The sequence below is a fragment of the Homalodisca vitripennis genome, chromosome 6, assembly GCF_021130785.1.
Source record: "Homalodisca vitripennis isolate AUS2020 chromosome 6, UT_GWSS_2.1, whole genome shotgun sequence".
In the NCBI taxonomy this organism is placed as follows: domain Eukaryota; kingdom Metazoa; phylum Arthropoda; class Insecta; order Hemiptera; family Cicadellidae; genus Homalodisca; species Homalodisca vitripennis.
This window is the reverse complement of record NC_060212.1, coordinates 121323379-121337529: the sequence shown is the minus strand read 5'-3', so window position 1 is coordinate 121337529 and position 14151 is coordinate 121323379. Positions and strand designations below refer to the sequence as shown.

Here is a 14151-nt window from a genome sequence, read left to right as displayed (position 1 = left end):
ACAATCTCCATCATATTGCATAAGCTCATAAATAAATCTATACAATTTTGGAACAATATGGTGTGGTATTTGGAGAGTCAGCAAAAATACAAAAATTATCTCGGAAATTGCTTCATGAGGATGAAGCCAATAGGCAATTGCAATATTTAAGAAATCTACTGCAAAAGTAGTTTGTAATAAAGTTACTTTTGTTTCACTAGTTTTAATATATAAAGCATAGTAGTCTCACTGAACCACTGTTACAGCACCATCCAATGGGGAGACCTAGGAACTACCACTAACAGGACATAGTGCATAACTAGCGAATTTTTTTGACTTGTCTCAGTTATTATCCTCAGTAACATTTCTGCCTTTGAACTGTCTTTGGTGTGAGTGTTTCTTTCTAACTTTGTCTCTTGGGTATTATGTCAGTCACTAATCCTTCCATTTATATTACTATCAGTACTTCAGTGGTGTAACTAGGATTAAGGCCTTAGGGGGGATGAATTTGTTTGAAGACCATACTACACTGGGGTGTACTGAATCAATCTGAATAAATTTAAATTTAAATAAATTAAACAGGCCTAGTTTGAAGTAAAACTAACTGATGTATTGCAAACAAGTTAGATTGCTATTATATGTATATTTTAAAACTTTGTAGTCCTTCGTGGGGGGGTTCCATCCCCTCATGCTCATTACACCACTGCAGCACTTTGAATTATTATCTACCGCAGGAGATCTTGGAACGTGAAAGAAAACATACATTAATAGTGAACTCATTTTTTTATTCCACACTCTGAGTTAGTTTAAAATAGTAATGGTTTTAATATATTTTGTAAATATTTGGTAACTTAGTGCAACTTATTACGCTTTGAACACAATAAGTCTTGTAATTGACACACGTAAATCAGCTAAATAGAATAGGTTGGGTTATACATTTTCAAACACACAAAACAATATATATATAGGCTAAAATTGTAGAGTTAAAAGTATATATAGAAGAAACAAGAAGTAACTAATCATGACCTCTAAAATAATCTGGATGAAAAAGATCAACTTCGGCTCTTTCTGGGCTATTAGGATTATTTACTGGGTACAGAACACGCTTTACTCGTTTCATTGATGGATCTACCGAGTGGTAGGTGATTTTCGTGTAGTTGTGAGGACTTCTCCTGAGCCTCTCTGCCACCCCTGTCATAGACGTGTCATAGTGGAATGTACCTGAAAGAAGTAAATAAACTGGAATATTGTAAAATATTCAAATTCATACTGTAGTTTTAGTAATATCCACAATAATACTGAACGATGCATGTTCAAAAAGTGACAGGAATTTGAAAAAATATTTATATATTTGTCTACATTAATTTTGTCACCTTCAAAATAGTCCCCATTAGACATTATGTTGTGTCAGACATTATCAATATTAATTAAGACTATTGGAAATTGTGTTTTAATTTCAATTCTTATTTTCCTCTAAGATGAGCCTCAGTTTTTTACTTTAGGCTCTTAATTTAATTGGAAAAATATAGCAATTTTTCCTACTGTGCACTGATGGGACTTCCTTAAAAATGCACCCTAAGTGAATCGAACATCCGATAACAAATGATGATTGGGGTTTTGGTAAAATAATGAAACAGTAGAGTAAAAAGCTATAAACCTCAGCCCGATAGATATTCAACAAGATATCATTTAAATCAAATACAACATCAAAGGGGTCATATTGGAAATCATTGATCCAGCAGGATTTCTTTGAGAAATTTATAATGATGCTACTAATGAAACAAAGAAAATTAATTTTATGATTAAAGGTTTCCTTATTTCAATTAAAGTTATAATTTCGTTTGAAATATTGACATATGTATAAAACTATTATTTATTATTCTTAAAGAGTTGTGAAAACAAAAACAATAACAATGAAATAATACAAAAATTGTTACTTTAATCCTGTAGGACATAATAGTTGTTTAAAAATTGAAATTTTTTATAAAATTTATAAAAATAATATGCATACCTCTCTCAAACTATACTTATGTATAAATTGAACTAAATATTTCTGCACATAATCACCATAGAATGAGTAAAAGTGTTAATAACTTTCCCTTTCTAAATGGTGCTTTTTATTTTTTAAAACCAAAATACAATATTAGCTTTTACGCTGTGGCTATATGGCCGCTACCGTCTGTAGATTAGACAGACGGGCGATGAGTGGTGACGTCAACCGTGACGTAATGAAAGGGCAGCCATAAACTGTCACCTTTACACCAGTGCCTTAGAAATATAAAAAAAACACAATTTGTATACTATTTTATTAATTGCATATTATACATTGCTAATGTATTGAACGTTAATGTAATAAAAGTGTACGCTTAAATAAATTAAAAAGAATAAAAATATACAACTAAAAATTAACCATGTACCAGAATCTACACTTCGTAGTTTATTAAGATATAGTTTTGTTTCTCACAGTTTTTCTGGAATGTTTCAATTAATAGTCATTAAGAGAAATCATAATTAATTATAAATAATATTTGTCGTATTAAATATGTATGTAATTTAATAGCATAAAATAACTGGAACATTAATTTGTTTTATTTACTAATAACACTCAAATGGTTATGATTTCATTGTATATTGTATGTAAGTGGGTAAGAGGGAAATTAGTCTCTCATCTTGAGATATTTGAAAATTAATTCTTCCATTTACCGATTAAAAAATAGTTTATTATTAATCACTTATGTACTATCGGACTTTAAGTTCTTATAGAAGGGATCTTGGTACAGTTTAAAGTATATAGCATACAGTCTACATCACTACCTAACTTTTCTATTGTTTTATTCGGCAAAATACTGTCAGTTATACAAACGTCTGGATGAGTCAGACAGATGTAAAGTAACACTGAAACTGGAACTTGAAATGTTATACATCAATGTATAATTCTCATTCATTGTTATAAAACACAGGGATGTGTCATTACGATAACAGATAGGATCATCTAGAAAAGTTGGCATTTTACACGAAAGAATTTTGAGCTGTTAACTTACCATAAAAAGAAGCCTGAATATTTTCGTTTAAGATGTGACTGGCCAAAAACGGAAAATTGCGTTAAAGCAATAAACAGCCTAGAGAAAGTTATAAGAGTTGTATACGACATCTCAACGAAACAACTGATGGCATCTCACACCCAGCACAACTGTCGTAGATCTAATACATTTAACGTGGATGATACAGACAGTTCTTTTAATTACCACAATCCCTTACGCTTTCCCATTACTGTACAATAAATCTCGGGGACTGATGTTTCCGCAAGCTCAAAATTCTTATTTAACAAAAATTGATCATGAAAATTCCTAAAATTGACTCTAAATATGAAACTTTGAATTATTAATTATAATTAGGAGACGCAAACTAAAATAAAGCCGTAGAATGCATTATAAGAAAATTATTAAAATAGAATTAATTAACTGAGAACTTACAATATTTATTAACTTTAAAAAAATTAGTAAAAATAAGTAATTCAATTAATAGAGTTATAAGAGGGATTGGACGTAAGTTACCAATGCGGTATAATGCTGTTACTAAAATGTGACAAATAGCTCTTTGTAAACATCCAAATTAAATAGTTAGTTATAAAGTTTGCATGATAATGTTTTTACACGGATGAATACTGTGCACTTTATGATCAAAAGATAAAGATCACTGTATATTTCTAAAGATTTAAAATTTTATACGTACTTGTAATCTAATTTTTGTTTGTATTCACACTTATGGAGTCTAATCACAACTGTGAAGTTTGGTGCACAATATTGAGTATATTTTGATACATCTGTACGTAATTTCATAATATTTTAATTGTTCATTTAATAAATCTTATAATACCACGTTTTACGAGCGCACGTAATTGTTCTCGAATCACTTATTCTTAATTGAATATGGTCGGTATTTTCTTTATTATTGATAAAAAGTTTTCAACTGGTCAAAAGAACAACTAAACTTTCTACAACCCGCCATTAATAACAATGCACAGTGCTATAGCTACTTCAAAACCTTTAACGTCACAGTCTGTGACGTTCATAGTCGTTCCCGTTCTCTGAAACCAAGACCGGTGACCGGGCATATAGCCACTCTGTAGCTTTATTTCATTGAGATTTTATAGCCCAACTGTCATCAAACTTTGGACCTGGGTTAGAGATAGAGCAGGTTAAAATCCTGACTGTAACCACAGCACTTTTTATCAGTACCATCAACCTTGTACTGTAGAACTCTTCCCTTTATTCTGATTGATAAGATCCTTACACAGGTGATTGGGGTTTGAGAATTGGCAGAATAGGTTTAAAAGGGCACCTTCTTTTTCAGAAAAAGCTATTTTCATTTGGAGGATCACAATATACTTGGATCCTACTTTGGAAAACATGATGAACTGTAAAGCTGTACTTAATAAAATGTTGAATAGTCTAAGAAATATTCCTTACCAAAAAGTTTTCAATTTTTATTTAATTTTTATATTATTTTCGCATTTCTTTAGAAAACGTTTTAATATTCGAGCACTGTAGAAATTTATATTTCCTTTGAAACAGACAACATATTTACACACCATATTGTTTATACTTAAAACACGTAATAAAATATTTCGTATTGAATACAGCACAATAAAACTTCAAATTAAATTTATAATTTAAAAAATCTTTGAATAATTTTACTTTAAGTTGACAGTGTTTTGTGACATACCTAATGCACTTCACTTTTATTTCTAATTTTTAATTTACAAATTTTTTATTTAAGTATTGTGTGGAAACTGGAAATAATTTAATCCTTATGGTCTTTGATTTGTTTTAGTATAGCAGTACTGTAATACTGAAATTCTTTATAAAGTTATAAATATCATACATGTAATATGTAATGCATAAAATAGAAAAATAACTTACTGGCCTCTCTATAAAACAAATTATTCAATAACTTTACAAACACTACATAATAAAATTACTCGCATAAACATTTAAATTGCATAGTGTTTACTTTTATAGAGTGACATGTTTGTTAGCCGAATTAAGGCAACTATTTTCCACTGTGAATATTTGTAGCATATATAAATTATCTTCATAATTGTGATCAAAGAGTTGATATCATAGTATTGTAAAAGGGATCCTATAAAAAGGAATTTATATTTTTCTATAATTAAACAGTTGATTTCCACAGAAATAATAGGTTTATATACAGAAAAATGTACTTTACAAGATGGTTAATTTAAAACGTACCGGAAGTCGCAGTACCGGAAGTCATAGGACCGGAATGAATAGGGCATCTCCTGCGACGACGACGACAACACTTGCAGGTTAGTACATAAGAGCAAAAACAACCAATGACCATGCCGAAGTAGAGGAACATCATGAAGAAGTAAAGTAGGATATACCTCCACCACTCTCTAATGAAACGGATCAGGTTTAACACCATGCTTAGTCAGTTGGTCACTTGGTTGTCAGTTGCAGTCTGTCTCTAAAACAGTTGAAATAAAAGTTAGTACTCCACCAATTTGTCCATTAATATTATAGCACAGGCAGATCAGGTTAATCTTTCACGAATTTCTAGTCTGATGTAAAAATCAGATGGAGCAAGTCACACGATATCCTTGTTGATAGCAAAGCTGCTACCTGCAGACTCAATCTATGAAAATTGGACCTGGAAGTTTTATTATTCAACCATTTGTGTGATTAATATTATAGCTTATACAGATCCAAGGGAAGGTCTTACTGGAGAATATGATTCTTGATTTGATACAAGGCAGGTAATCTTCCATGACTCCCTAATCAAAAGGAGCAGTTCTTATAAGATCCTTTGTAACACACCATGCCATGATCACTTAGCTGCTGCCTGCGGACTCCATCTATAAAAACATTGACCTGGAAGGTTATTATTCCACCTTTTGTGTGATTAATATTATAGCTTTGACAGATCCAAGGCAAGGTAATGGTGGAGAATATGATTCATGATTTGACACAAAGCAGGTACCGTAATCTACTATGACTCCCTAATCAAATAGTGTAATTCTCACAAGATCCTTTGTCACACACCATGCCATGATCACTTAGCTGCTGCCTACAGACTCCATCTATAAAAACAGTGACTTTCAAGGTTATTATTCCACTTTTTGTGTGATTAATATTATAGCTTTGACCAAGGGCGGATCCAGGATTTTTGTGAGGGGGGCGGTCTGAGATTTTGGGAGATTTTTTTACACATATGATTCATGTTGGTAGTCAAAGCTCTTGTAATTTGACATATAATGTTATTATTGTATACTAATGAAAAAAAGGGCTAAAGTGATAAATGAAAACAATGTAATATTTCCAATAAACTGTATATAATCTGACAAAAGTTTGTAAAAATACAAAAATTTTATCTTTAAAGTACAAAATCGAGTCTTCTGTTTTTTGGCTTGCAAATCTGTTAATGACTTTTTCGGGGCATACTTCGATGTCCCTGTGCACGTTTAGCAGAGCGAGTCCAGTCAACCTATCCTCTGCCATCCTTGTATCTGATCCATGACTTCAATTTTCTCAGAGTTGAAAAAGATCGTTCTGCCGTTGCTGTGTTGGAAAAAAACAATAAGTTCTAACAGATTGGCAAAAAAGGTCAAATGTTTCATACCAATGAAAAAAATACTTTTTACTAACAACCACACGATTTAAGAAAATACTATTAGTTTTACTGGTTTTAGAAATTATCTGCTAATAAATAATTTTGAAAAAATAGTATAAACAAAAATTAACTTACCTATTGAAATTGGAAGAGTAAGCAGAATTTGTACCAAAGCCCTTAGAAGAGGGTAGCTGTTTTCATTTAATGCTTCAAAACATTTCATTGCTTTAGTTATAGTCTTAAATTCATTATAATTAGGAATGTTCTTGAGGGAGCATACTTCGTTCATAAGTTTCAGTAGCATCGTGTTTTTGTTCAATGACACTAAACTGCAATACTTCATACATATGGGCTCAAAACTAGATTTCATATCCACTATTTTTTGTCCAAGTTTGTCGGAACGGTTAGGTTCAGCATATAACACTCCAGTGAATCGCTTGAAAATCTATCTGTCATATCTGCAATAATGTTTATCCAGGATTGTTATGTATGCGGATCTTTTCCAATGTTGTATTGTACATGCCCAACTGTCACTGGACGTTGAGGGGTAGTTTGGTCTATTTAACTTGCTGTCCCACAATTCTTGGAATACGAACTTCTATCCCATAGACTCCATAGTCTTTTCAGCAGTATTGAAAATCAGAGAAAAGAATTGATCAGGATTTTGCCTTTTATTCTGAAGTACTTTTATTGTGTGCATTACTTTGTCTCTTGCTGAACACAAGTCTATGGTTTCTGACTGAAGATATTTACTAAGAACACAGGTTGCAATCCGTTATATCACTAAGACAATGCATAGTTATTATAAACTCGCAAGTGGAGATAGAGCACAATAAGCAATTTTGCTTTGCTTGCTGTTGAGCTATCATTCCACTTTGAGACAATTTTTAAGTGCCCTCGGCTATTTTTGTTAGGTCTTCTGTAAACTCAAAAATTGATTCATGCCGTTCTACCCAACGGGTCTCACAATATCCTCTCATTTGATGTCCCAGTACTTTTTTCAAAATAGAGTTCCGTTTGGCCGAGGAGGTGAAAAATCTAGAAATCTCTTTTACAGTGCCTACTGCATTTCTCACGCTTTGGACTTTATTGCACTTTGAAAATAGCCAAATTCAATGCATGATTACTGCCAGCCACATAAGGTGCTGTTTATGGCAATTTTTTTAATTTCTGTCACTGCTCCTCGCATGTCAGACATATTGACAGAGCATCCATCACAACCGATCCCTACACAGTTATTCATGTTCAAACCAAGCTGTTGCATGAATTTCAGCCACAGACTGTCCTAAAAACCTCCCCCGTGATAACAGGTTCAACTTCTTGATCAGAATAGTTCGTACCCGTACCGTGGAGATCAACAAAAACCTACAAAGTCTTCTCTTATAGCATTGTTATACAGGTAACGTAAACTAAGGCTTAGCTGAGAAGTATGAGACGCATCTGTTGATTCGTCAAATATTTATGCTATAATATTTAGCTTCTGATACTCGTTGAGTTATCACTTCCAAAATTTCATCAGAACAACATTTTTTATAAGGCAGTTAGCTGTTGTCTTGCTGATGTAAGTGGCGTTTGCTCCTGCAGACTTCAAATGATCTTCAAGCTGAACATCCCGCTATCTATTCTAAATCGCAAAAGTGCCCTGAAATTGCCGTCATTTTGTACTGGATCATCTCCAACTTCAATCAAACTGCCATCATCCCTATGACCTCTAAGGGGTAATGTTCTGCCTACCATGCAACAAAATAGTTTTAATTATTGGCACAAGCCTTGCACGATTCTGCATGGTTTGGGCCTTCCTATTTTCGTTTAACAAATTAAGAATTTCTCCCTCAGGGTTTTCAAAAACAGATATAAAATGTTTTGGCGTCAATTTCAGCATCTTTGTGATATTGTGTCGCTGCGTGACTTTCTAAATCTCCGTCCTTGCCTGAGAGTTTAGCATATTTCTGTAGAGGTTCAGTAACTAATTTCTTTAAAGAAACTGTATGCTGTCCTCCAACTAACTTTTGATGGCATAGTACTGCACAAAATTTACAAAATAGCCCTTGCTTAGCTTCTGAAAAAACTAACCATGGATACTTTTTCAAAATGGCCAATATTAGCTTTTCTTTGTTCTTCCCGTCCTCGTTTTACATGAGAGGATGTAGGAAACTTAAAGTCCTTTTAGGCTTCCAATGATTAGTAAAAATACTATACTTAGTATGGTCCACTCATCTTAGAGATGTTGTTAATGTGAGACCCGATGTCGAAAGAGCACATGTTTTCGGAGATACTAACTTGTGAATTGGAGGATGATGGCGCCGATTGTGGTGGCAGCGGCACGTCTGTAACCTCATGCTGGGTGGAAACCTCAACATTTGAAGAAGGAACTTCACTGTCTAACTTTGGTCTTTTAACAAGATAACGATCCATATTGCACAAAAATCTGTTAACACTCAAAAAGCTATTAAACACAAGCGAACGGTACTTCACGATATTCACGAACGTACGCACTGAATCAACTGAGTGGCCGTAGTAGGCGGTGTGGTGTAGGCCTATCGTTGGGGCGGGCGGACTAGGACGACTCATGCGCACGCACCGCTCCCCCACCCTTCCGGTGATCATACCGCACTGTTACCACCTCCCCTCTACTCATACACGAATTAAATCTACCAATCTTAAGTACAAAATGTATGTTTGAAACACCGACAGTACCAATTACGAATAGTGTGGCCGATGAAAGCACCCTTTACTAACGAACAATATAGTATTACTTTAAGCTTAATCTTTTTATAAACAAACAAAAATTTGAATTTGTGACTACCGAGGGGGGGGCGCGCGCGCCCCTCGCGCCCCCCCTCTGGATCCGCCCTTGGCTTTGACAGATCCAAGGGAAGGTCTTACTGGAAAATATGATTCAGGATTAGATACAAAGCAGGTGATCTTCCATGACTCCCTAATCAAAAGGAGCAGTTCTTATAAGATCCTTTGTAACACACCATGCCATGATCACATAGCTGATTTCTACTGACTCCATCTATAAAAACATTGACCTGGAAGGTTATTATTCCACCTTTTGTGTGATTAATATTATAGCAATGAAAGATCCAAGGCAAGGTGATGCTGGAGAATGTGATTAATGATTTGAAACAAATCAGGTACCTACCGTAATCTACTATGACTCCCTAATCAGGTGGTGCAGTTCTCACAAGATCCTTTGTCACACACCATGCCATGATCACTTAGCTGCTGCCTGCAGACTCCATCTATAAAATCAGTGACTTTCAAGGTTATTATTCCACCTTTTGTGTGATTAATATTATAGCTTTGACAGATCCAAGGCAAGGTAATGGTGGAGAATATGATTCATGATTTGACACAAAGCAGGTACCGTAATCTACTATGACTCCCTAATCAAATAGTGTAATTCTCACAAGATCCTTTGTCACACACCATGCCATGATCACTTAGCTGCTGCCTACAGACTCCATCTATAAAAACAGTGACTTTCAAGGTTATTATTCCACTTTTTGTGTGATTAATATTATAGCTTTGACAGATCCAAGGGAAGGTTTTACTGGAGAATATGATTCATGATTTGATACAAAGCAGGTAATCTTCCATGACTCCCTAATCAAATGGAGCAGGTCACACTATGTCCTTCGACAGTTGGTTACATCACTGCAACCTGCGGATTCAGTTTATAAAACAATTGAAATAAAAGTTATTCAACCTTTAATGTGATTAATATTGTAGCTTTGTCATTATAGTTTCATGCAAAATTGCAAAGACTACAAATGATATATTTTTAAAAATATCTTGCCACATGATACATTCACATTTTTGTTCATTAAGATGGTTTCATAGCAGTGTTTAAATAATAAAAGTCTACACACAAAGTCACCAAAAATTATATATTGTAGTTAGGCAACACATGTTAATATTTTTATGTTAAAAATTTCATATGATTGTATTCAGTTTTTTGAAAAATTTATTTATTCTGCTATTTTCTCGTTGCTATAATGGTTTACTCATAAGATATTTGTAAAAATCTTCGCTAATGCTCTTGAAAAGTCTATGGAGTGACATACACCATTTTAGAATTCAGTGTTGCCTGAATTGAAATGAAGCTTCACAAAACAAAATATTTATTCTACAGTAACACAATATATAAATAAATTCTTTCATAAAAGATAATTACTTAAATTTAATTTGGATATAACACGATTAATACCGTTAAAAGTGGAGAGTTTGTTGTTTTCTTACTAACAAATTAAAGATTTCCTCTCAAAATTAATTTTATTACAGAAATTATAGTATTATACATTTTTTTAATCATAGGTTAGTTTTAATTTTAATTTTTGAAATGTATAAAATTTCCTCAAATACAATAATTTTAGAAAAAATTAATACAGAGCTTGATTTACTGAGCATTTAAAACTTGAATTAAGGTTACAGCAATCATTGCCTTATACATAGTTGCTTGAATGGTAAATAATCATTAGCCTTTATTGTTACTTATATCCATTACTTCTAACTTTAACATTGCAATGGATATAATTAGGAAACAAAATTTGTGGATTTTTATAACATGAACAAAAGACATACTTGGTGGATTTCAACAATGGATTGATAGGGACTCTAAGGAAGGATTGATAACACTAATAACGTAAAGAACTAAAATTCCCATTTTTTGGAGGGTGGTGTTAATATTTTTTTAAAGCAACTCCATCAGGTCCTGATGAAATAAGAATAATTATGACAATTAGAGTTCTTTACAATATAAAATCAATTCTGTCTAATATAGAATCAAATGTAAGTAATAATTGTATCTTTATTCAAAGTATACCCGTTTTGGATTGAATAATCAGAAATATTATTTGTTGCCGTTAGTGTTGCCTTATTCCAAATATTTTTAACATTATTTCGCACTAACATTTTGTAGACAGTTTTAAAATAAAACGCCTAAACCTTCTAAAGATTATAGGAATAATTGTGTTATTATACAATCACAATTTTTAAGATTTCAAATTTTTAAACTTTTTCAAAATTAAGGTGGGAGACTTTTGGAAAGTCTGGAATATACAAGGATACAATTTGGCTCACTATACTATCCTTATTTTTGTGAAGAACAACCAATTTGTTAGGGTATTTGACTGTGTCAAATCTTCGATATTCGATATCTAGACTTAATCCAACCAACTTAACTATTCAGTTGTATATGCTACTTTTTGTACAGGTTGTGCTTGACCTTGAACTAAGTTGAGGAAATTTATTTAACATTAAAATCATTAATAATGATTAAGTAAATTACTTTAATTAATTATTTAAGCTACTGAATTCTTCAACAATTCTCTTTTTTGCATTTCTACATGTTTTCTAACAATATTTATTGTATTTTATCAAATAAATATTCAAACTGTATTTGTCTTATTATTGAAAATGATGAAGGAAACAATTTATAGCAATAAAAAAATCATTAACCTTTTTGATTAACGAAATGTAAATATATGAAAAGATTCCCTGGTGATCTCCTTACATTATTATAATTAAATTCTCTATGTAATAATAATCAGACCATCTCTATAATACAAGGTTTACATTGTATATGACTTAAAATTTAAATTCAAATTTTACTATTGAATGAGGATCTTTAAACCGATACAGATTGTATATTTCATTAAGTATTTGATGGTTAAAAATTTAACTCTAATTAGTTAATGAAATTTTTATATTTCTGTTCTAAACCGTGTTTTTTTTTTTAATACATAAAAACTTGGATATTCAAAGATATTCACATAGAAGTCAAATTTGGTCAAAATTAGTTTGTTTGTTTGATTACTGCCAGTGGTTTGATGTACACATACATTCAAACGTATATTTTTACTGAAACACTTTTTTAGTCTGGTGTTTCAAAACAGCTGTTTCTACTGAAAATCCAAATTGAAATTTTTGGACAATCACTAAAATTTTATACTACGCAAGAGAGAGAAGTAAAAGTAAAAGAGTTCAATATTGAACAATTTCATGCAGCAACAAGATTGTTATCAAAAGTCATTAAATATATGAAAAATAAGCAATTTACTATTTAAAATACTATTGAGTTATAAAAATATCGTACTTACAGATGAGTCCTGTAGAAGAATTTGGCCACAAAAAAATCATAAAAAATCTCAAGATGCCGTCATGTGGTAGTCAGTTGTGTTTGTCATAAGGCCTCCGCCAGAACTCAAGTGATCCTTTGTCCCTTCACAGGCAGAGTTAATTCAGGCCCACACAGGAAAATATGACGTTTTTCTAGTTGCATGATGTACCATGACTGACCTTTGTAGCATACTGGTAGTGTTGTGAAGAGTTACCCTATTATTTCAGACAGTGACATAATTTTACTATTTTAATGTTATAAAAGCATGTGAAAACTCATTTCAAATAGACATAAAATATTTTAAACGAAAATGAATAAATTTTGTTGTTTAATTAATCAATATTTAACCATTAATAATACCTTTTATCTGTATAATTTTAGAGTTCAAAAATTTGATTACAAATATAAATTATATTTCTAACATAAAAATAACTATTTGTTCTACTAAATATTAATAATAAATTAACAAGTTTGTTGTTTGCTTAATGACTGTTGTTGCTATTATGTATGCTTTTAACACCTGTAATGTTAGTCTCGAACTATAAATTTGTTTATTTTATCTTTTAAAAGATATGTATTAAGTTGATGATTATGAGAACGAGATAAATGTAAAGTCCTATTATCCGAGTTTGCGATTATTCAAGCCTCTGGGTGAACAAAGTTTAATTTTATATTTTATTTATTTCAATATAAAAATATGTCCATGATGATGTTTGTCCAGCCTAAAACTGTAACATTTTACAGTTTGAAATTAATTCTATATATAGCAATAACTGTTAAAGATAGACTCCTAGGCTTAATAGTAATTACTATTTTGCACACTTTTAAAAATTAAAATGACATTTCAACAAATACTATAATGTCATTATCGAGATACCATGGTTTCCCCATAAGTCACCCCTGTCATGTCCCTCCCTCCCTTCTTGTCAACCCCACGGAAAGTGACAACATGCAATTTTGCCTTCCTTACGGTCCATATAACGATAATCAGTAATCAGATTTTTTCATACTTGCATGCTCAAATAGGTCCTGGGCTACACAGGGTTGGAATGCACTTAATTGGTTCAGCTGGGTAGTAAGTACCTAATGTAGGTAGTTAATAGTATAAATAAACCATTTTTACAAATAATATTGAGCTTTTAGGATATTTAATTGCAATCTTCGAAAATATTTAGAGTTTTTCCGTATTCAAGGTAGTTCTTTCTGGTCCTGCTTAATTTGATTCCTTTCTATCTTTATTTAAAACTAATGTTGTTTAACTAATATAATCAAAGATTTTACTTACTGAGTTTACTATAACAGGCAAACTAATAACTATTTAACTATCTCAGATTGAAAAATAAATTTAATTAACATGTGAACTGTTACGATTTGCATAGAGTATGAAATCAAGTACCTCTCTTTTGCCGTAA

At 32.0% G+C, this 14151-nt stretch overlaps 1 protein-coding gene across 1 annotated transcript; it reads right to left on the bottom strand.

Moving 5' to 3' along the window:
• Positions 1-743: 743 nt before the first annotated feature.
• Positions 744-12873, bottom strand: LOC124364856. The gene is made up of 3 exons (XM_046820646.1): positions 12720-12873; positions 5232-5469; positions 744-1200 (listed from the first exon to the last, which is right to left on the bottom strand). The coding sequence occupies exons 2-3, from the start codon at positions 5425-5427 to the stop codon at positions 995-997; spliced, it is 402 nt and encodes a 133-aa protein (XP_046676602.1). The 5' UTR covers positions 5428-5469; positions 12720-12873; the 3' UTR covers positions 744-994.
• Positions 12874-14151: the final 1278 nt, after the last annotated feature.

Bases quoted from the DNA above. Each gene is read 5' to 3' on its own strand.
- LOC124364856 (XM_046820646.1), bottom strand. From the start codon at position 5,427: ATGGTGTTAAACCTGATCCGTTTCATTAGAGAGTGGTGGAGGTATATC. The intron at 1,201-5,231 runs GTACGTTTTAAA...TACTTCTTTCAG, and splicing joins TTCCGGTACTGCGACTTCCG to GTACATTCCACTATGACACG.